The 25506-nt window shown below is 44.2% G+C and overlaps 1 protein-coding gene across 5 annotated transcripts in view; it reads left to right on the top strand.

Annotated features, from left to right (window-relative positions):
* Nucleotides 1–25506, top strand: part of PMFBP1 (polyamine modulated factor 1 binding protein 1) — an 881291-nt gene that overhangs the window by 247039 nt on the left and 608746 nt on the right. For all 5 annotated transcript variants that reach the window (XR_011199809.1, XR_011199811.1, XR_011199812.1 and 2 more), the window contains exon 6: nt 8045–8191. Coding sequence is in view for 1 of the 5 variants with exons in the window: in XM_069216463.1 (XP_069072564.1) it covers nt 8045–8191 (147 nt within the window). In the remaining 4 variants the exon portion in view is untranslated. The remainder of the gene's footprint in view (nt 1–8044; nt 8192–25506) is intronic.

Genomic DNA, 25506 nt, shown 5'->3' on the forward strand with positions numbered 1-25506 from the left:
AACGCTGGCCAGAGTGAAAACTGTGCTGTCAGTTTTCACCAGAAATAATACAATAGTAGAACCAGTAATCCAGATGATGGCATGTGGAGTGGTACTGCCTACTAGCACCGGGTTGAGGCAGCAAGTGAACAGCAATCATAGTAGGCACGATGCAGTCTTTTAAAGGCCACCCCTGCTTAAAAGGAGACACTATGGAGCCATTGTCTCATCCACCACATGGAATGTCTCGCCATGCCGAGCCTCTCATAAGAAGCCTGTATACTTTGTTTTTCATCTCAACATCATTACAGAACCATTTTTTAAACAAAAAGGTGTCCAGAAGGATTTCTTGATATAAAATGCTGTTGCTCTCCAGTGTCGAAAATCACACCGTTTTTTAGCAAGAGTACGACAGACTCCATCTTTTCTCACGCTCTCTGCAAAGCCTTATGTGTATGACGTGTACTGCGCACCTTTAAACATGACGCACCCCATTCAGCGCTCCCATATAGGCCTGCTACATCGAACACTCTATCAAACATGCACTGGGGAAAGGCACCGTTAGTGGCCTCGCCAGTGTTACGAATCGCTAGGTAAAATGCTACAATACAATAATGTAGATACTGAACTGCAGAAACCTCACACAGAGACCCTCTCTGGGCACTCCTGTGACCTTTCTGTTTTTCGCTCTTGGGACAAGTTCATGGCATTTCTAATTTCTGCTTCCACCGTCCCCCTTGCATTTTTTTCCAGTTGTCTCCTTTTTTCTCTGCTTTGTGGCTGTGCGATTCGCTGACAGGTTTGTCGGATGATGGATGGCGGAGAGCATGCACCGCCTTTATCAGATGAGGCGATTGGTCAGAGGATCTGTCCAAGTCTCAGGAGCTAGCTCGCACACTGCTCCTGCATGGGATAGAATCAGGCAAAAGTCACTTTGAGTCCTCAGGGAGCCCTTGAGCCCAGATGTGATTTATCCTCCTCAGTAGAAATAACATTAAACAAAGATAGTTAAAGCCGCAGCTCCCTGGAGGGGATCTGTGTTAACCAGTGCAAAATGGCGGACTTCAGTTTTTTTCTCCTTTTACAGTCCCAGTCATCGACTGCACCATTTTAGGCAACTACATTACTTGCTTTTTGTGAGAACCCGGCGCTGAAGTAATATCGGGTCTTCTGCATATGATAGCTTGCGAAGATAGGTGCGGGGGAGTTGCTAAGGTTGCTAGTATTGATTGTTTTTCCACTTCCTTCCTCGTTCATGGGGTGTATTTTTCCAGCTGTGAGTAGTGTCCATGACTAGAAAGTGTGCGGCTACTGCTCATGTCACCTTTTCCCATTATTGCCCCTAGGCATCCTTTTTCTCATTCAGCGCCGAATGTCCTCAGCATGCCTTACTCCATCTGAGTGTAGTCACATGCCTGTCTTCCTTGTTCTCAGTTATTACATTTCTGCAGATTGCTCACACCTCACTTCCCAGATCACCTCCCTTCTTTGAAACCACACCCTTGCAACCTACATCCTAACAGTAACTAGTCTCTAGCCTATCTCTTCACCCCACCAACCATTTACATGACATCACACTAATGATTACACCTGTTAGTTTAACGCCTGATAATTTAATCAGCATTAAGAAAAGGGAGTGAATGCATGGAATGGTTTCTTTAAGATTACAAAAACAACCCCAATAACCACTGTAATAAATATTAATCTTGGATTCTAGAATACCATGCTACCCGCTTGGAAGAGCGTCTGCGCCTCAGTAAGTACTATACAGATACTATGCAATACAATATGAGTGCGGGCAAGAATGACCTTAAAAACAGATGTGTCTTGATTGCTAGGGAAATGCTGTTACAAAATGGCCACTCTGCCTATCACAGTCAAAATGCCAGCTTAGGCCCAACAATCCCATGTTCTTAAACAAACCTAACCACCAACTATGCTCAAATGAAAAATCATCACCCATCACCAAAATAGCTGCTATGTAATGGATGCCCAGGTCCAAGACGAAATCTAGGCTTTTGTGAGGAAATAATGGTATCAACAGTTTTAGTAGGAAGTCTAAGGACCATGAAAGAGATCTGACATTCTCGGGTAAGGAGTCAGACCACTTGGTGTGCCCCTTGCCGGCATTGGAAGACTCCTTTGAGTAGTTCTGTAAGCCAGGTTTCATGGTTCGTAAGGTTTTCTTTTAACATCATGTGTTACCTTTTAAAGGCTGTTCTCAAACAACTGAAGCAGATCTTCCATTATGTCATGTCTTTCTCCTCTCTTCTTGATCCGGTCTTTCCTTCCCCGCCTATCACAAATTCGTGCCACCGTTCCTGCCTGGTTTGTTTGATTCCCCTCAAAGGCCTTGCAGACATGGGGCAGAAACTGGCAATAGACTGTCTGGCAGCAGAGAACACACTGGTGTCAGTGAATGGCAAGGGAGACAATTTATTTGGGACTGGCATAAAAGAGGGAGGCACTTCCTACTGGCATGGGTTAGCTAAAAGATTAGGCGAGTACTTGGACAATTAACAACAATGCAATGAGACACATAAATGTTTACTAGTCTAATAATGGAAACACCCTTTTTGAACAGGAAAAATGTTGATATGTGAATAAGAACAAAGTTAATAAATGTAAACACCATAATGTATAGAAACCAGCACAGGTAATGCAGAGCATGAGCACTGGGATAAAGAGACATATATGGAGTCATTGAGACACACATGACTCACAGGCACACCATTCAGATACTTGTAACCACATATTGGTCACCTTTAGAATATTCACCAGGTGCCAGATTGAAGTTGGAAGCTTTTCAAGCAGTGCTGCTGTGAGCCGCTGGTGGTACCATGCTGCTCCATGTAGGCTACGTTCTACCCCAGAAATGACGTAGCTGGATCACACATAAGCAGCACCCTTGCGTGCCGTCAGTTCCCTTCTTTCTGCTACTTTAAATGCAGATCTAGAGCTCTGCTCCCATTTCCGTTGTATTTTTTTGACAACTCCCACCACGAAATCCAGTGTGCTAGGGTATGATGCCCCCACCTAAAACTACAGACTTCAAACCATGATGTGAATGCTGAAAACCTACATCCATCGTGGACCCGTACAAAGTGCCTTTAGTGTTTGGGCTCAGGAGTCGACACCAACTCATGCAACGTGTGCGCCCTCATTCACCTGAAGGAATTCTGGGACTACAGAGTGAAGCTATATATCTGTGTACACAGGAAGAAGTTGCAGGCCTCTCAAAAGACCCGCTCTTGCTCCAAGTCAAAGGATGCAGACTCGCTCCAGAGGCTGCTTTTGAGAGAAGTCATCTTGATGGTCGAAGTTGTCCAATACATTTGCGGTTCAAGCAAAAGCATAAGAAAGTCAAGTGAGACTCCAAACGCCCCCCCCCCCCCCCCCCACCTGCCAATTAGTAGTCAGGTGGCCAAATGCCATAGTCTATCTCCTGGTGATCCTGATATCCTTGCACAATATCCTACTCCAGAATCAGGAGTTCCAGCATTCCACCAGCAGGATGATTCCCAATTAATTACCTTCCACTCACCCAGATTATGTTTGAAGAGGATTGAGGCGTTCGGAAAACAAATGTTTCCTTTGGCTAGCCTAGCATTGAGGTTAGTCAGTGCTGTTTGTTTATAGGGCCAGTAAACACAAGCCTCATGGGACATGACCAGTGAGGTCTTGCCAACGTTCCTGGAAGAACTTAGGACCTTCCTGGCTAAGGCTGTTCAAGATGGTCAGGATGTGGCAAAATATATGATTCATGCTAGCCTTGATACCACTGCTGGTCTGGGGAGAGCAGATGGCACCAGGGTAGTGCTCCATTGCATCCCATGGATGGGATCCCCAGGTTTCTCAGGAGATGTACAGGCCTCCCTTGTAAATATGCCCTTTGATTGCTTATGTCTAGTCAGCGAAAAAGCTGATTCTGCCTTGGAATGCTTTGAGCAGAGTAGGGCCATGGTATTTTCTCTGGCTACTTTGACCCTTGCCAAACAGTATCCTCTTCAGTTCAGGAAATTCTGGGACTACTCCTTGGGGTTGACATAGAAGTAATGCCAGTCTCCCAAGCCACTTGTGCAGTCACTTCATTCCTTTCCTGGCTGAAGGCTTGGCTCTGGCAGGCAACACACAAGTCACTACAGGCATCAGTCCTACCAGCCCCCCTCCACTGTGATAGCGGCCCCCAAGCTGTTTTAGCGAGCCATTAGTGGTGCACACCCACCCTGTGTGAGGAAGGATCTAGCGCTTTCTGCAAGAGTGGCGATCCATCACATCCTATAGATGGGTCCTCCAAATCATTCAGCATAGCTATGCACTACCCTCTGTTTCTGCCCCGCTACACTTCCCTCCCACCAGAGCGGCTGTCCAAGGATCCCCTGTCCATTCTAATGCAAGAGTTGTGAGGTATGCTCTCCAAAGAAGACTTTGAGAGGGTTCTGGACCCAGAAATAGGGGCGGATTATCACTCTTGCTATTTTCTTGTGCTGAAGAAGGATGGATATCTTTAGACTAACTTACAACTTCGTCCTCTTAACGCTTTCCTCTGAAAGGGAAAACTAAAAATGCACATGCTGGCCCAGGTTCTGTCTGCACTGGTTCCAGGTGACTGGATATTAACTGTGGACCTGCAGGCCCTGTATATCCATGAAGCTATCCTGTAGTCCCGCAGATATTAACCTTCAGGGTAAGGTTGGTCAAGAAGATTTTTGGTTTGACGTGCTCTCCTTTTGCCTCACCAGTGGCCCTCAGATGTTCACAAAAACAATGGCGATGGTCACCAGCCATATTCATAGTTTGTGGATACTAGTTGTCCCGTATATTAGTGACTGACTTTTGAAGACAGACTTGCCCAACCTGTTGGGGGCCATTTTCAGAAATCGGCAAACATCCTAATCGTTCCATATCAATCTGTTGGAGTTGCTTGCCATTCGGCTGGCACTGAAGGCCTTCATGCCATCTATCAAGGAGTGGATGGAACAAGTTCTCATGGCCAATATCTCTGACAAGTGGTAATGCAACAAGCAGGGCAGAGTGGGGTCCTGTTCCAACAGGCTCTGCACCTCCTGGAGTGTCAAGTATATCGGCTGATCATGAACTACCTGGCTGGGTCCTTGAAAGTCAGTGCGGGCACGCTTAACCAGTGGCACCTTGCGGATCATGAATGGTGCCTGCAGCCCTTGGTGGCGCTTGGCATATTCTGGAAGTGAGGAGAACCTTGCCTCTATCTTTTCTTCACCATCAAACAAAGTGTTGGAACTTTGCATTTTGGACTTCTGGTGAAAACTCGCTAGGAGATACATTCTGGTTGTAGTGGAATATGGTGCTCCTTTAAGCCTTCCCACCTCTGCCTTTCCTACTCCAATTTCTGAAGATCATCAGAAAAGATTGGTCATAAGTCATCCTAGTGACTATGGATTGGGCTAGCAAAATGTTGTACCTGAATGTTCTGGATATGAGCGTTTGTCCCATGATCAGGTTGCTACCTCTGGAGGGTCTTATGCTGCAGAAGTAGACCAGAGGTCTGCTCCCAAACTTGAGTAATTTAAACTTCCATGCATGGACGTTGAGTGGCAGCAGTTGACTGCATTCATTCAACCACCTGAGGGTTGTGAATGTCATTCTTTCTGCCAGGTATCTGTTTAGAAGTCCATTTGTGCCTAGTGCGAGGGCATGTTTATTGACTGGTGTGGATTCTGCAAGACTGACTCAAAAGCCAAACTGTCAGATATTTTATTGTTTTTGTCTTTGACCCAGCAAAACCTTGAAGTGAGCACTATTAAAGGGTATTTGTTGGCCTTTTAGGCTCATGTAGGTTTGTCAGGCCAACTATTTTTCTTAAAGTCACCTGTTGTAATGCATTTAATTATTATTTACTCACACGCTTCCTCTCAAGCAGATGATGCCACAGTGGGACCTTAACTTGCTTTTGACATTTCTCATGTATACTCTCTTCGAGCCGGTTCAAAGTTGGTTGTTGCTTCTTCTGACCTTAATGACAGTCTTCCTCATTGCGATCACCTCAACTTGTTGTGTGAGTGAGCTCCAGGTTTATTTGGTACAACCGCTCTACACCACTTCTTTTCATGACTAACTGGACCTGAGTACTTGGGTAGCGTTCTTGCCAAAATTTGTGACTCCTTTCCATGTTGTGCAATCTATCACTCCCAGCATTCTTTGCCCCACCTCACCGCTCAAAAGATAAGGAGACAATCATTGATTGTACTCGAGAACAGCTGTAAACATTTACGTTGTTTGTACCAAGGACCATCGAGTGGACAATCCGATTTTTGTGGATTTCTCCAGGGTGAAGAAAGGAAAGGCTGTGCAGAAGAAGGCCCTGTCAAGGTGGACAGTTCTCTGCATTAGAATATGCTATGTACTGCCCAAAAAGTAGTCTGTCGAAGATCTAAGAGCCCATTCTACCAGGGCTGAAGCTGCTGCCACTACCTTGGCATGGAGAGTGCATCTCCTTGATATCTACCACGCTGTGACATGGGCATGCTCAGGAAGTATTACTGACTTGACAACCAGGTCTGACACTAGGGGCATTTCACCCCGTCTCTCCTGTAGGATTTTCTGGTCTGAGTACACTCCTCTGACCCTGGACCTATGAGAAGTTCTGCTTTGGTATCTATTCGAAAGGTAAGGAATCTGCGGTTAGAAGTTTGCATCAAAAGAATAAGTTGTTTACCTTCTTTAATGCTCTTTTTGGTGGGTATGTTATCTATCCACAGTTTCCACACTGCCCTCCCACTTCTTTGGAATGGTTTCTTTTTACCCTCTAAAAAAATGTCAAATTGGAAATCTGCACACTGGTACTGATAATTGTTTTGTGCTCTGTGTCTGAGGATGTGGAAAGAGTCAAGTAAGAAATTGATGTTGGCACACAGGGATGGTGCATAAATGCAGCTTCTTCCCCTCACTTCTGAGGCACAATGACGCCTACACAGGGCTACGGGTAGTGCATTGGAGCACTGCTATGAAAAGTTTCCAAATGCAGTCGGGCACCTGGGGAATATTCTAATGGTGAGTAATCTGCTGTTTGGAGTATTCACCGAAAAGGGCAAAGCTACTTAACTTTTTTGAAATTGGGAATCTAATATTCATTCTGGGATGGATTGACATAAACAGACAGTTCAGTTACAGAGTTTGATAAGATCTCCCTCTGAAATGATTCACCATTATATCTTTCTACCATAAGTGGTCCAGAAGTATCAGATTTGTTATACTGTTCTTCTAGTACAAAGGTGGTGGGATGAAAGCAAGCCTTACCCATATTTAAACGTGTTTCTAAATATATCAACTCTAACTTTCTGCAGTGTTGGTGCTGTAAAAGATATGTGTCCCTTCAACTCCCTGGTGAGTAAGGGTGTGCTCACCTATGAAAATGAAATATAAGATAGATTAGGAATGATGAATGTGCTTAACTGCCTCCTGAGTAACTTTGTGAATCATCAGGCGATTGCCTTCTAGTGGGTTTTTCTGTTCTAAGTTTGAGGACTTCTGACATAAATGCATAAATGTTATTTCCATACAGAAGCACATGGGATATTGTGGCTCACAGCTTTTTAAGGGATGAGAGTAGCAATGCTGGCGAACAGAAACTGACCCATTTTACATCACTGATGAAAAGTAAATGCTCCACCAATTTATTTTAATATTTATAATACTGTGTGTATATCCTGAGTCTGAGAATGCACTGCCTACGGCTTTGATGGAACATTTAGCAAATATGTAGCTCATGCACATGGAGGTACAAATGAGGACAGCCACTTGTTGGAGGATCATTCAGTAGTTTGTGGGACATGAGTGTGAGACTATTAGCAATCTGGTAATCATGAGACAAATCTTAGCCACTTAAAGCTGTGAAGGTTTCATGCGAGTTATGTTGACACAAGATGTAAGAAAAATAAGATGCTGGTTTTAATGGTTATTACTCTCGGTGGCAGTTTCATATGTTTATTAATGACACCATAAAGATTTAACAGAAGTAATGTAGTGTTGTGCACCTAAAAGATGCTCCATTAAATTTATTCATTAAGTTTTTGTTTGTCATTGGTAGGTGCTAGAAAAGGATGAAAAACTCCAGGAGCTGCAGGGGACCATCACAGACCTTCACCATGTGATTTCACTCAAGGATTCTGAGGCAGCTAACCAGCTTCAGGAGAAGCATCTTCTTGAAAGTCAACTTAAGGCTCTACGACACCAGGTATGTCCCCCTTTCTTGATTCTGGGACACATTCCAGACCTGATCCACATCAGTGCCAACTGCTCCAACTGAACTGCATTCAAACCAAATGTCCCCTTGTGATCTGCAGTCACAACTACCTTCACGATCTGCACAGTCCATCAGTCTCTCACTTGATCTGTGCTCACAAGTGATGACGCACATGCTACAGTCACACCTGTATCTCCCATCTGATGTACAGTCACAATAACTGAGCCCTCCTTTCAGCAGTCACAATAACCAGTTTCATCCAATCTGTAGTCAAAACAACTATTACTGTTCAGTCTAGAGTGGCACAATCTGTACTTGCAACATTCATGCTATTTTAAACTGCTGCCCTAACCACCTTTCAATCATATGCATCCACAACAACCTTTTCTGCCTGAACTGACATCACCTAAATGTTCCCTGTCCTGATCTTCAGTCACATAAACCTTTCCCATCCATTCTGCAAACAAGCCAATCTTCTCCAGTCATACCAAACTTCTCATTCTCATCTGCTGTCAGGCCAGTCTTCCTCATCAGTTCTACAACTACGTTACCCCCCGCCTGACCATCTTGAACCCGTTCCTAGGGGGAAGCCAGTAAGGCGAACAGTAAATATTTTCCTATATTTTATTTACTCACTCCTGTAATTTAGCTTCATGATTAGGTTTGCAACTTTATACGTGTGTGTGTGTGTGTGTGTGTGTGTGTGTGTGTATATATATATATATACATATATATATATATATATGTTCGATGGCATGTGTAGCTGCAGATACACATGCTGTGCACATCCCGCCATCTAGTGTTGGGCTCGGAGTGTTACAAGTTGTTTTTCTTCGAAGAATTCTTTTCGAGTCACAAGATCGAGGGACTCCTCCCCTTTCGGCTCCATTGCGCATGGGCGTCGACTCCATCTTAGATTGTTTTCTTTCCGCCATCGGTTTCGGACGTGTTCCTTTTCGCTCCGCGTTTCGGTTCGGAAAGATAGTTCGAATCTCGGAAAATTCGACGGTATTGTTTCCGTTCGGTATCGGGTTAGTTACAACACATCGACACCAAATTTTGAAGAGCTCCGGTGACCCTTCGGGGTTTTCGATCCCCCGGCGGGGCCTGGTCGGCCCGACCACGTGCATCTTCAAGGCTAATGGAACGGACCCCATTCCGCTTCTGCCCTGAATGTCACAACAAGTATCCTTACACAGATCAGCATCTGGTCTGTAATTTGTGTTTGTCTCCCGAACACAAAGAGGATTCCTGTGAGGCCTGTCGAGCGTTTCGGTCGAGGAAGACATTAAGAGACCGAAGGGCGAGAAGACTACAAATGGCGTCGGTGCCGACAGGACAAAGACACTTGGAGGAGGAAGAAGAAACCTTCTCCATCGAGGATTCGGACGAGGTCGATCCCGAAAAGACGCCAAAAACCGTGAGTAAGACATCGACACACAACACACGGAAAGTCCAAAAAAGCCCAGGGGACGCCACCGCCAGCAGGCCATGGCTTAACCCGGAAAGTAGGTGACCGACCATCAACACCGAAAAAGGGCACGCATGTGTTGAAGGCATCCGACTCCGGTCGAGATACAGGCACAGAGCAGACTCGACCCCGAGAAAGCGGGTCAGAGCAAATTCGGCACTGAGAGGGCAGCACCGAAGCAAGTCGGCATCGAGAGATCGGAACGCCGAAAATTAAAAAAGTGGCGTCGGAGCCGAAAAAGACTGCCGCAAAAGTTTCCATACCGAAACATCCGGCCTCGGAACCGAAATCAAGTTCCTACACAGAGGAACAGGGACTGTCCTCACAAATGCAAGGACATAGGTTCGGACAAGAACTAGAGTCAATGGAGACAGATTACACTCAAAGAAGGCTCCACATCCAAAAAGACACAGGGAAGATAAGTACTCTTCCCCCAATTCGGATGAAAAGAAGACTTGCCTTCCAAGAGAAAGACAAGCAGCCACAGGCAAAGGTGGCAAGACAAGTAACCCCGCCACCATCTCCACCACGCACAACACAACCATCACCGATAGCCACTCCACCACTGATGCAGTCTCCAACTCATACTGGAATGCGTCAGGATGATCCCGACGCATGGGATCTTTATGATGCACCAGTATCAGATAACAGCCCAGACTTATCCAGCAAGACCGTCACCACCTGAGGACAGCACAGCCTACACACAGGTGGTGTCAAGAGCAGCGGTGTTCCATAATGTCACCCTGCATGCAGAGCCTATTGAGGATGACTTTTTATTTAACACACTATCGTCCACACATAGCCAGTACCAGAGTCTCCCTATGCTACCTGGAATGCTAAAACACTCCAAACATGTGTTTCAGGAGCCTGTGAAGGGCAGGGCTATAACTCCAAGGGTGGAGAAGAAATACAAGCCGCCACCAACAGACCCTGTATACATCACACAGCAATTAACACCAGACTCTGTGGTAGTAGGGGCAGCTCGCAAGAGAGCGAACTCACACACCTCAGGAGACGCACCACCTCCAGACAAGGAGAGTCGCAAATTCGACGCTGCGGGGAAAAGGGTTGCAGCACAAGCAGCCAACCAATGGCACATTGCCAACTCACAGGCATTGCTGGCGAGATATGATAGGGCTCATTGGGACGAAATGCAGCATTTCATTGAACACTTGCCCAAAGAGTTCCAAAAAAGGACCCAACAAGTGGTGGAGGAAGGACAGAGCATCTCGAACAATCAAATACGCTCTGCAATGGATGCAGCGGATACAGCTGCTAGGACAGTAAATACAGTAGTGACCATAAGGGGACACGCATGGCTGCGTACATCAGGATTCAAGCCGGAAATACAACAAGCTGTGCTGAATATGCCATTTAACGGACAGCAGTTGTTTGGGCCGGAGGTGGACACTGCCATAGAAAAACTTTAAAAAGACACAGATACGGCCAAAGCCATGGGCGCACTCTACTCCCCACAGAGCAGAGGCACATTTCGAAAATCACAGTTTCGAGGGGGGTTTCGAGGACAAAGCACGGAACCCACAACCTCACAAACAAGGCCCACTTATCAGAGCCAATATCAGCGGGGAAGTTTTCGGGGACACTATAGAGGGGGACAGTTCCCAAAAAGTAGAGGGAAGTTCCAAAGTCTCAAAACTCCACAAAACAAGCAGTGACTTCGACGTCAGAAATCCCCAACACATAACACCAGTGGGGGGGAGACTAACCAAGTTCTACAAACAATGGGAGGAGATAACAACAGACACTTGGGTCCTAGCAATTATCCAGCATGGTTATTGCATAGAATTTCTAAATTCCCTCCAAATGTCCCACCGAAAACACACAATATGTCAAAACAACACATGGATCTTCTACAACTGGAGGTCCGAGCGTTGTTACAAAAACATGCAATAGAACTGGTACCAATTCATCAGAGAGGAACAGGAGTTTACTCGCTGTACTTTCTCATACCCAAAAAAGACAAAACTCTAAGACCTATATTAGATCTCAGAACATTAAATATCTACATCAAATCAGATCACTTTCACATGGTGACACTGCAGGACGTAATCCCATTGCTCAAACAACAAGACTACATGACAACACTAGACCTAAAGGATGCATACTTCCATATACCGATACATCCTTCACACAGAAAATACTTAAGGTTTGTATTCCAAGGAGTACATTACCAATTCAAAGTGTTGCCATTCGGGATAACAACTGCGCCAAGAGTTTTTACAAAATGCCTGGCAGTAGTGGCTGCTCATATCAGAAGGCAGCAAATACACGTGTTCCCGTACCTAGACGATTGATTAATCAAAACCAACACGCAAGAACGGTGTTCACAACACACAAAGTATGTCATAGAAACCCTCCACAAACTAGGTTTTTCACTCAACTACAACAAGTCACACCTTCAGCCGTGTCAAACACAGCAATTCTTAGGGGCGACAATCAACACAACAAAAGGGATTGCCACTCCAAGTCCACAAAGGGTACAAGCATTTCACAATGTAATACAGGCCATGTACCCAAAACAAAGAATACAAGTGAAAATGGTGATGAAACTACTGGGCATGATGTCCTCATGCATAGCCATTGTCCCAAACGCAAGATTGCACATGCGGCCCTTGCAACAGTGTCTAGCATCACAATGGACACAGGCACAGGGTCAACTTCAAGATCTAGTGTTGATAGACCGCCAAACATACACCTCGCTTCAATGGTGGAACAATATAAATTTAAACCAAGGGCGGGCTTTCCAAGACCCAGTGCCTCAATACGTAATAACGACAGATGCCTCCATGATAGGGTGGGGAGCACACCTCAACCAATACAACATCCAAGGACAATGGGACACTCAGCAGAGACAATTTCATATAAATCACTTAGAACTACTGGCAGTATTTCTAGCGTTGAAAGCATTTCAACCTATAATAAGCCACAAACACATTCTTGTCAAAACAGACTGAACAAACAGGGAGGAACACACTCAACACAGTTGTGTCTCCTGGCACAAAGAATATGGCATTGGGCGATTCACAACCACATTCGTCTAATTGCGCAGTTTATTCCAGGGATTCAGAATCAGCTAGCAGACAATCTCTCTCGGGATCACCAACAGATCCACGAATGTGAGATTCACCCACAAATACTAAACACTTACTTCCAAAAATGGGGAACACCACAAATAGACCTATTTGCAACAAAAGAAAACGCAAAATGCCAAAACTTTGCATCCAGATACCCACAGGATCAGTCTCAAGGCAATGCGTTATGGATGAGTTGGTCAGGGATATGTGCATACGCTTTTCCCCCTCTCCCACTCCTTCCATATCTGGTAAACAAATTGACTCAAAACAAACTCAAACTCATACTAATAGCACCAACTTTGGCAAGGCAACCTTGGTACACAACACTTTTAGACCTATCAGTAGTACCTCATGTCAAACTACCAAACAGACCAGATCTGTTAACTCAACACAAACAACACATCAGACACCCAAATCCAGCATCGCTGAATCTAGCAATCTGCCTCCTGAAGTCTTAGAATTTGGACATCTAGACCTCACACAAGAATGTATGGAGGTCATAAAACAAGCAAGGAAACCAACCACAAGACATTGCTATGCAAATAAGTGGAAAAGATTTGTTCATTACTGTTATGATAAACAAATACAACCCTTACACACATCTGCTAAAGACATTGTCAGCTACCTACTGCAATTACAAAAGTCAAAGCTAGCCTTTTCATCCATCAAAATACATCTCACAGCAATTTCAGTTTATCTGCAAATTACGCACTCAACATCACTTTTTAGGATCCCAGTCATAAAGGCTTTTATGGAGGGTCTGAAAAGAATTATCCCACCAAGGACGCCACCAGTTCCATTGTGGAACCTTAATATTGTCTTAACACGACTCATGGGTCCACCGTTTGAACCCATGCACTCATGTGAGATACAATACTTAACATGGAAAGTAGCATTTATAATTGCCATCACATCTCTAAGAAGAGTAAGTGAGATCCAAGCATTTACTATACAAGAACCCTTTATTCAGATACACAAGCATAAAGTAGTTTTACGAACAAATCCAAAGTTCTTACCAAAAGTCATATCACCGTTCCACTTGAATCAAACAGTAGAACTACCAGTGTTCTTTCCAGAACCAAATTCTGTAGCTGAAAGAGCACTACATACATTAGACATCAAAAGAGCGTTGATGTACTACATTGACAGAACAAAACAAATTCGAAAAACAAAACAATTGTTCGTTGCTTTCCAAAAACCTCATACAGGGAATCCCATATCCAAACAAGGCATTGCCAGATGGATAGTTAAATGCATTCAAACCTGTTATCTCAAAGCAAAAACAGAACTGCCTATAACACCAAAGGCACACTCAACTAGAAAGAAAGGTGCTACCATGGCCTTTCTAGGAAACATTCCAATGACTGAAATATGTAAGGCAGCCACATGGTCTACGCCTCATACGTTTACCAAGCACTACTGCGTGGATGTGTTAACGGCACAACAAGCCACAGTAGGACAAGCAGTACTACGAACTTTGTTTCAAGCAACTTCAACTCCTACAGGCTGAACCACCGCTTTTGGGGAGATAACTGCTTAGTAGTCTATGCACAGCATGTGTATCTGCAGCTACACATGCCATCGAACGGAAAATGTCACTTACCCAGTGTACATCTGTTTGTGGCATGAGACGCTGCAGATTCACATGCGCCCACCCGCCTCCCCGGGAGCCTGTAGCCGTTTGAAGTTGATTGTGAACATTTGTAAATTTGTAAATATATCGCTTTAAACCACATTATGTACATACATATTTACTCCATTACATGGGCACTATTACTATAATACACAATTCCTACCTCACCCTCTGCGGGGAAAACAATCTAAGATGGAGTCGACGACCATGCGTAATGGAGCTGAAAGGGGAGGAGTCCCTCGATCTCATGACTCGAAAAGACTTCTTCGTAGAAAAACAACTTGTAACACTCCGAGCCCAGCACTAGATGGCGGGATGTGCACAGCATGTGAATCTGCAACGTCTCATGCCACGAACAAATGTACACTGGGTAAGTGACATTTTCCATATATGTATATGTATGTATATATATATATATATATATATATATATATATATATATACACGCATAAATCCAAAACTTCCACAGTAAAACGCACGCTCAGGATTTCAAAAGCTGATAGTGTCTATTTAACACAACGCGTTTCGGCTGGCAAGCAGCCTTGACACGTGATCAAGGCTGCTTGCCAGCCGAAACGTGTTGTGTTAAATAAACACTATCAGCTTTTGAAATCCTGAGCGTGCGTTTTACTGTGGAAGTTTTGGATTTATGCATAAAATTAACCGGAGTGCTCTGCCGGTTGTGATGCACCACCCATCTAGGGCCGCTTGGAGCCCGGTTGTGAGCACTTTTTGTCTATATATATATATATATATATATATATATATATATATATATATATATATATATATATATATATATACACACACACACACACACACACACACACACACACACACATATAATAATTAAAAAATCTGAAATAAAGATTATATATTTAAAAAATGTAAAATAATATGGAAATACATAAAATTATCAAATGAATAATAAATTAAAGAATGCTAATAATTAAGAATAATTAAAAATCACACTATACTAACATTTTAAACCATGAACATACACAGTAACATTATTAAAATTAAAACATAATTTTAAAAAAATGGCTCTAAAAATATACAATGAAAAAATAAAACGTAAAATAAAATACATTTTTAAAATGAAATCACAAAAATACATGTTAAAGTTTTTTTTTTTTAAATAAATGAAAATTATTTAGACTTTAGAGGGGTCCGATTGGCTGTTCACTTCGACACTAAGCAACAGTAGGGAAAGTTTTGTACTTTGAAAGCATAATATTTAGTACTTCCTTTCCAACTTGAGCAAAAGTAAGGAAAGTCTTGCACTTGGTATCAACAATAGGTCAAGTGTTTGAAATTGGAAGGACCAGGTTTACTATTTCCTCTCCTAAATTAAAAAAATTATGATAATATATTACCTATACTTCAACTAATGTATTAAAACATATCTACATTTATAAATTTTTTAACATTATGTAATGTATATAAATTAATGAAGATTATGTTAGAATATTAAGGTTAGTAATACAATATTAGAACATTTTTACCAATTAAAAAGATAAAAAAATATATTTTTAAAACACTTTACACCCTAATACCGTAAAACCCCAACACCCATATGAAAACTAAGAAATAATAAATTGTGCGCATTCATTAAAAAATAGTACTAAATTAACTATGTAAAGATACTAAAACATAATACAGTAAATTAAAATACATTTTCTTAAAAAAAATTAGGTAATTTACATAATCAATAATCTAAGTGACCAATTAGCAGTTAAAAAAATCATCAATTTTAAATTATCTATTGATTATTCTATAAATAAATTTACACATTAATTAAATTAACACATTAAAATTTAAAAAATAAATATATTTTTAAAAAGTCCTAATTCCCCTAAAATCCAATAACCGCCAATAAATAGTCAAATAAAATCAAAATAAAACCTGTGTGTGTGTATGTGTATGTGTATATATATATATATATATATATATATATATATATATATATTACAAAAGGAAAATTTAAATACACCATACTGAGAGAGAATTCAAAATCATTAACATAAAATTAACGTATAAACCTAAAAGTAATAAAACCCGACAAAATAATTAAAAAGCAATATTTTATGCAACTATGTTAAAAAAAAAAATGGTGGCGGAGCCAACGAGGTGGCGGACTAGATGTTATATCGAGCTCCGGCCGGCCTTGTAAATAATCCTAACTATCCTGCACCACAATCCTGACATCAGCGATGAAACAGTACCAAGGGGCGACGCCTGTAGGGTGTGCCGGGAAGAACCTCGGTCGAAGCCTGGCGAGGCCTACATGAAGCCGAGTGGGCCGCTGGGTGCGGCCTGCTGCGGTGCCCCCAGTGGAAATTTGAGTCGCGGCTTTCCCCCGGCCGAGACGAGTCGCGGCGGAGCAGTGTTACCTGTTTGGGCGAGCCAGGCTGCAGCCGCAGCCCGAACTGAGCGCGGTGCATCCCGGGCCTGAAGTCAGAATCAGATGGGCGTGCGTGGCAGCGCCCGGGACCCGCTGCGAAGGTGTGGCAGTGGAGCGAGCAGGTGTGAGAAGGTGGCCTACGGGAGAGGTCTGACAGCAGTGAGAAGCAGCGGTGAAGAGTCCTTGAGTGGGGGAAATACTTGGAGCCGAGGAGTGATGTGGCTGCTTTGGTGAGGAGAGGTGGAAAGTGGAGATGGCTGGAACGCTGTATGGTGCTGCCTACACTGCAGTGAGCAGCCAGCCTGCGGACGGTGAGCAAGGTGTGGGGAGACGCTAATCAGCGGCCCCAGTGGTATCATGGATGATGGATGAGACTGGTGGGGAACGAGCTGGGTCCTGACAAAGTCCCTCCCCATCAATTGTGCTGGACCCAGACCACGTTATGACGAGGGCCTCTGGGCTTGACTTGTGCAGCATAAACTAACTGTTTGGGCAGCAAAAGAAGGACACGGCTGTAACGCCGTATGGTGTGGCCTACACTGCGGTGAGCAGCCAGCCCGAGGACGAAGAGCCAGGTGTGGGGAGATGCTAATGAGCATTATTAGAAAGGCCTGAGAAGCTTTATTGTGCCGATCCTGGCCCTGGGTAAAGTTCACTGGCACGACTGGGAGACATGGGCAAAGACAAAGGAGGACGGCAGTCTCAGGTCAACAAGATTGTTAACTATGTGCAGGTCACCCATGGCAAAGACAGGATGGGCACGAACACCCTGGAGGACACTTGGGGCGTCGTGAAGAGCTGCGACCCCCAAGAACCATCCATGTCTACTATCCTGAATTAAACCAAGGGCACACGCACTGAACTGGTCACCAAAATCAACACAGTGGTGGTGGATGTTACACTACTATGGGCAGACCTTCGTAAAGTGGCGGACAGAGTGACAGAAGCGGAAGACACCATTGGAGTGCTTAACCGGGCGGTGGATGCCCTGAAAGATACTGTCTCCTCCCTCCAGAAGCTAACTATGCAATTGGAGAAGCGGGCGGAGGACGCGGAGGGTAGATCCTGCCTGAACAATTTACGCTTTGTTGGTTTCCCAGAGGAGGTGGAAGGGGGCAACGTGGAAGAATTCCTGGAACACTAGCTTGGTAGCAATAGCCGACCCCCGGAGGAACGTTCCCCCTTCTTCAATGTTGAATGCACTAACAGGGCCTTGATGCCTTTCCCTCGCCCGGGGTGCTACCACTTGCTATTATTGTTAATTTCTTCAACTACAGGGACCGTGACATGATCCTAAACACGTGCGGAATAATGGACAGCCACTCTACTACGGCCACCAAATATTGGTGTTCCCGGACTACACCCAGAAGGTGCAGAACCATAGGAAATCCTTTATGGGCGTCAAAAAAAAAAAGTGAGATTTAAATTTGCGATGTAGTTTGGTGTTCTCGGCAAAATGTAGTCATTTATAACAATAAGGTAGATTTTTTTTACAGACCCGCAGGAGGCGAGCGAATGGTAAGACATGGTGTCTCCGCGAAGGGGACCCTATCGGGTCCCCGGGACAGACAGACAGGAAGCTCACAAGAGCCGGCGAGCAAGGATGTGCACCCAGAAACCATCGCAAAGTGGAGCCTCATCACTGGCTCCAACGGGCAGAGTTACTGTGCAACTGGATGGCACTCTGGCTGCGGAAGGAGACGAATTGTATGGGCAAAGCGCACTTGAAGAACAGCAAAAACATACTAACTCCGATACGGATGCTACAGAGGATGGCCAGCCCTGTCTCTGCTGAATAAATGAATGAACTACCTATGGCAAGGTGGTCCTGGGAGGAGGGGGAAACTGCACTAAGTTCATGGGTGACTGAGAGAAATGCGGCTTCTGAGAATGATTGCTGTTGGCCAAACTTAGTCTAGTCCTATACAATGATTTATATATTATTAAGAACTTGAGATCTCCTATGCCAATATGCGGGCCGGTTGGCTCTGTACCCCCACAGGAGTACATGCAAAGTTCTGACCACTGGAGACCTGCCTTGTGGTTAGGCTTGGTGATGAACTTTGATGAAACGTAATTGGTCAATAAGTTACTAATCTGTTTCTATTGCTTAATTGGACATGAGGCGGGACCTGATGGCCTCTAACCCGTTCTGGTTCACACTGGATGAGATTGGGTCACTGCCTATGGGAAGGGGGGGAGAGGAGTCCCCTTATGTAACAGCAGAGATTGTATTAGCAGGAGACTGCAGCTGTGTCCTGAATGGTACGCTGGACAGGAACCCTCTGCAACAGCGCACGAAACCCCACCTGAGTGGACAGCTGTTGGATACTATACGAGAACTACAGTTGCAGGATCTCTGGCACCATAGGAGCCCTACTATCAGGCAGTTCTCCTGTTAGACCCCAGTGGCAAACACTTGCAGTAGACTGGACTATTGCTTGGTGTCTGAGACCCTATCCCCGCAGATACAAGCTATTGCATATTTGGCCTGCTTCATATCGGATCATTCCAGCTCCTTATACATTTGAATAAAGGTTATAAATGACCATGTGTTCTGACGTGGTGGTAGCGGCCAGAGGCATTAACAGATACCCCTTTTGTCAAGGCAGTCCGGGACAGACTTGCGCAATACTTTCAGGCTAACTGGGGAACGTCCACGACTAGGGGCTGTGACTGGGAAACGATGAAGATTGTGATCAGGGTTCTTTGCATGCAGACTACCTATGGTGTTAGGCATCAACTAAAAAAAGACGTACTTGACCATGAAGCCATGCTCCATGACATGGAGAAATACCTTCCAACACAGCCACAGAGAATGGAAGAATGACGGAAGGCTAGACTTGTGTTACTGGAGGATTGGGGATGACTGGAAAGATATGTCTATAAGGCATACCGCCAGTGTCTACATGCGAAGGGCCACAAAGCGGGCGTGCTTTTGACACGTCTGCTTAAACAGCATGCCGACCGCACGCCTGTCACAGCACTAGTGGACATTGCAGGCAGAACAGTATGTACACAGGTAGCAATTAATACAGTGTTCCAAGACCATCTGGACGGACTTTATGCTCTTCCTGGGGGATGTGCCACCGGAGACAGGGACGGCCTTCCTAAATGGGGTCACACTCCCTCAACTGGCGCAGACCGCAAGAACTCTGTTAGATGTCCCCCCTGATCGGAAAGAAATACAAGAGGCCATAAAACAGTTTTAAAAAAAACATCAAAAATGCCTGCTTCTGACGGCCTTCCACCAGAGTTCTACCAACACTATGTTGATATCCTTGAAGCTACTGGTGGTATACCAGGTGGCTTCAGCCCGGGTAGACTACCGGACTCGATGAGGGAGATTTGGGTTGCCTTTATCCCCAAGCCGGTTAGAGATCCTTTGGACCCTGCTGCATATAGACCGCTGTCTGTTTTGAATATGGATTTTAAAATACTAAGCAGCAAATACTAAGGTGCATCTGCTCCTGCATTTGGCCTCCGTTATTCGTGATGATCTATGTGGTTTTATACCCCACCGCAGCACTGTGTTTAATATTTGTCGCCTTACCTACATACCACATGTATCTACAGAGTCATGAGCCAGTAGCGGTTGCACTCCTGGATATAGAGCAGGCTTTTGACTCTGTAGATTGGGGGTATCTTTGGCAGGTTATGGCCATGATGGGTATTGACCCGAAATTTATTGCCTGGGTCCAACTCTTGTACCGGAGCCCAGTTGCCTGCGAGCGGACTGGGGGAGTGGTCTCGGAAAGTGTCCAGTTGAGGAGAGGGACTCGACAGGGCTGCCCTATGTCCCGCATCCTGTTTGCTATGGCTATGAAGCCATTAGCGGCGCACTTGTGTAAGCTGCTGAACCCCTGGTGCCTGTATATTGGGGAGACTACCCATATGGTTTCCCTCTATGCAGATGATGTGCTAGTCTATGTGCGGCACCCAGAATCATCGATTCATGTGCTTCTAAAGGCATTGGGGGAATTTGGGCAGTGCTCTGGCCTCTGCGTAAGTCTTAGTAAGTCCTACCTGTTCCTAGTGGGCACCCTGCCTGGGGACCAAATCAATGCTCTCCAACAGTTGGATTACCGTGGGGAGCTGAGGGCCTTCGGTACCTTGGGTTACGATTGGCACATACAGCTGAGAAATAATATGACCTCAACCATGGCAGAGTACTGCAGGGACTGAGGACTTTGGTCAGATTCTGGAAAGAATTACCGCTTTCCCTGATGGGCAGGGCGGCCATTACCAAGATGGTTATCCGGTCACGGTGCCTATATGGCTTGCAGAATACATTATACGAAGTGCCTATATCACACTTTGCACAAATAGATAGCCTAATTCTGGAATTGTTGTGGGCAAGTAGGAGGAAGATAGTGGGGATGACTGTGCTGCGACAAACATGGGGGCATTGAGCTTCCTTATATGGAACTGTATTTTTTTGCCTCTCAGCTGCAGCATGCTGTATACTGGTTTGACGCTGAAAATAACTGGGAGAAGAGACTACTGCAGGGTGGATTCAGACCACATACCTGCTCAGCCCTACTCCTGGGGAACCGAGTGGTGAGGGGAGGGGCCCCCTACATAGTGAAACAGGTCTGGTCTGTATGGACCTGATTAGTGTCCTCCGTATTGCATTGCTACTCTTACTCTAGGGATGTACCCATCTGGGATATGTAGGCTTTTGCGGGAGTCGCTCTGGACTTCTCTATGAAGCAATGGAAAGACTGGGGATGTTAGGTAGTGGGAGATCTCTATCTTTGGGGAAATTCATTACCCAACAGAATGCAGTGGATGCATTTCAGTTGGGGAGAGGTCAATTCCTACAGTGTGCAAAGATAGCAGCGACAGCACGTGGTCTGTGGCCTGGATTTCTTGATGAACCCCGACCTCTGCCACCCTGGATGTATTATTGCTCCTGGGAGGAGGGCAAAGACTGGTTTCACAACTTTATAAAGCTCTGAGGGAGGATACTTTGAGTATTGCTCCAGCGGTGCTGGGTAAATTGGGTGCAGTGCTAGAGGAGGTTTCAGCTGCGGTATGGAAACGAGTGTATGAAGGGGCTAAGACCAGCAGTTCAAATGCCAGGTTCAAACTCATAGAAAGTAACTATAATCATCAAACAAACCTGGCCCGAGCATTTTTCAGCATATATAACCTGCACAATCCCCATGCTGCGGCTTCTGCAGATTTATTCCACATGATATGGCAATGTAGTGCTCTGAACTCATACTGGGAGAGTATAATAACGGCCTTGGAGAGGGCTGCGGTGTGGAAATTGGTGCGTACTCCCAAGGTGATACTGCTGGGATTGTTGTCTACTTGTAGGGGGAAACATTTAAACCGCAAATTTATGGTGCTGGGACTTTTGTTAGCAAAACGTCGCAGATCGATTAAATGGCTTAACCCCACTCCCTCAAACTATGGAGATTGGTATTGAGATTTTGCTGAATGGGCAGTAGTGGAAGAAGCTCAGATGAAACATGTCCGCACAGATGTCAAATTAGCAGAAGATGTAATGGCTTGGGCTCAGATGGTACAGGACCTTAGGGGGCCGGATATTCAACAAAACACGAGTGATGACTAAACAATATGCATGTGTTGGGAGTTAATGGGCTCACTGTAGCACATAAAAAGAAGGGGTGAGGGAGGACTAGGGAGTTAGATGCAGACACCAGTAAAGAGTGAATGTGATGAAATTGCTAAAGAGCTGAGAAATATATTGAGATGCAAAAACAAACAACAAAAGACAGTAAATATTGGATGTACAACATGCTCAGACCTTAGAGATATTGCAAGCAGTATGAAGGGGTGGTGGGTAGTTGAGGGTTTTATGTTACATTTTTTTATTGTGATTACAACATTGAGTATTGCCTAACCTTTACAGTAATGAACTGTAATGAACAATTGCAATCCTGTTTGTAATGGCATGATACTGCAGGAAATAATAAAAATATATATGAAAAAAAACTATGTCAAAAAAATGGTATACTTATAAAAACGATCTTCTTCCTGCAGTAGTCTGTCCCACAAAATTATTGACATCACTATGTTCTTGACATGATTTGTAAGTTCACCTATATTTTTGCTTTGAAAGTAAGGTTGTGTACAGAGAGTGAACTGAGAAGTCATCTCACTGCCCACTGTTTCACTAGCAGGCGTTACTCTGTTAGCTTGTTTTAAGCTCCGTTGTCTGCACAGTCCCCTGAGAATTTGCATTTTATTTAGCACTTACTTCCTCTGACGAGGCATTTGAAACACTTTCCATTAAGCAGCATGTCGATTTGGTACCCAGCATTACGGGTTAATCCAGAAATTATTGTTGGTTATTGAGATTAGTCATGTGCGTGTCAAGAGGCCATTCCATACATTTACTCCAGTACCTTTCTGGTGAAATAAATTAGTAGGAGTTAGCTATGACCTTTTATTGGAGGGATGCAAAAGGAGGAGCTATGTGAGTTCATGAAGATGGTGGTTGGGATCAGTAGATCAGCTGGATGAGATTAGGTATTGCCAGGTTTCAGGATTGACTTTCAAAGGACAGGTTGTGATCTTCGAAATGATGTGTGTCCAATGTTCAGAAATACAATCGAGATGAAGGCAAACATGCACATGACGTATAGCAGGCTGTGCTCTGAGAGAAGAGCCATGCATTGGAGAGAAAGTAGGGAGACGGTCATTCAAAGAAAATAAGGAAAGGCGACAATTTGAAGTTTTAAGTGAAGGCCAGAATTTTCATGCATGGTTTTAGGAATGTATAGTAGACTTCTGAGAAAGCATGCACACTAAAGATTTTTTAAAAAAAACTGTAGAAAAAACATTGTTATTTCCATATCAGATAGTGCTATATTAAGTACTTTTGATAGGTCCTAGAAAAAGGTAAACAGTCTGTCCGCTTGTAGACTACTGCTAAACCACTGCTTAAGCAAGGTCAACTGAGGGATTGGAAGCATAACATCATGGGTGGATGCATATATAGGGACATACAAAGAGTTTTAGGCTGCACTTTAATTAAGCAGTGACCTTGTGATCAAAGCTACATGAACGAATACATACAGGCTAAATAATACAAACATCGATAAATAAATTCTGCAAATCCTGGAGCAGATGTCTTCTGATGTTTACCCTTAAAGTTTGGCTTACATTATTAATTACCAAGGCAAACTTGGATCTGTTTGAATGTCTTTCGTTTAGCTTGGTGCATGATGGGGCTGAGGGTAGATTCACAGATAGTAGTAGAGTACTGCCTGTGGTCTTGCATCTGGAGGAAGAAGAACCTGCAGTGATGTTAGGAGAGGGAGACTTGGCTTCCTTTAGAAGTGGTATGAGACCGTTTGTTTAACACAGAGATGCGGATTAGGCTTCCCGAGCACTCCTATTTGGTGAATGGCAAGGGTGAAGGGTATTGGGTAGTACCCAATACACACAAAATAGGTGGGAGGAATGCTTGCAAAACGTCTAACTGCCGGTAGTTGCTTGGGATAACATTCCAACCAATCATTATTCACCCACTAGATGAAGGAGTGTCTGGGCTGGCAGTGTGGGCTGGACTGTCCTTATGGACATGCACAAGACAGATTTGCATATGGCTGGGTTCAACCGAGGTGGCATGATGGGCAAAAGAACCGTGGGTTGGAATGCCATACAGAGTGTTTGCGAGGGGTTAGACTTATTACAATCATTCTTCCCATCGTATGTGTTTAGGGGTAAAGGATGGGACTTCAGTCTGTGTTTTCAAGGTCAAGAAGTTTACAGGCAAGGCTTTTACTTTGCCTTATTGCTACTCCTGGAAGGATGACACAGCCAGGCACCAAGATCCTATCTTGAGGGCAGCCCAAGAAAGCGACTCAAAAGAGAAGCTTCCCCACCCCAATGTGCTCTCTACAAAATGTTGAGATATGTTTTGCTCTACAGCCTATGCACGTGAGACAGAACATTACAACTGTGCAAGAGGAAGCTGGCTGATATCTGTGCAGACGTCGCTCGAACCAACTGACAAAACACGAGAAGAAACAAAGGGACCATATTGGATATGAATCTGTAGCCTTACACCCACCCACCTGCACCACCACCAGAACGAACTCACGGAAAGCACCCAACACAGATATCTCTACCTTCTTCCTCAAAAGCACACGTGTATTGACTGACCTAGAAGTCAAAGGAGATGTTACTGTGTATGAATGCTAAGCTCAGTCGGTCTACTGGGAAGCATTTCACAGAGGGTAATTGTGAATATCTGTAAAGACACAGAATACACCTCGTCATTTGCATCTCACTTAAGTTTCTAGAAGCAGGAAGGAGGCAGGCAAGCTGTCCCTACCAAATGAAAGCACTCAGACTTGTCATCTAAATGTGGTTCACATTATGTAAAATTTCAAATAAATAACTCTGATAATCTATCAACACCCGGAAATAAATATTTGTGCCCTGTTGCATCTCATCCTAAGAAACTTGCTGCACCCAATGATAAACTTCAAATAGATATGCGGTATGCGGACCTTACTATACAAAAGTTTAAAATATATACATATTGTGGTGAATATAGTCTGTAAGACGTACAAAAAAGTTCAAAGGTATTGAAAATTAGATGATTGAAGTGAGAAAAACACCAAGTATAATAGTCTGGCGTGAATTAACTAAATAGAAAATATATTAAGGTAAAACTGAAGATTAGTTTGTAGTTCAATTGCCCTTGGTGTCTCTGAT

This window comes from Pleurodeles waltl, chromosome 12 (genome assembly GCF_031143425.1).
Source record: "Pleurodeles waltl isolate 20211129_DDA chromosome 12, aPleWal1.hap1.20221129, whole genome shotgun sequence".
Taxonomy (NCBI): Eukaryota; Metazoa; Chordata; class Amphibia; order Caudata; family Salamandridae; genus Pleurodeles; species Pleurodeles waltl.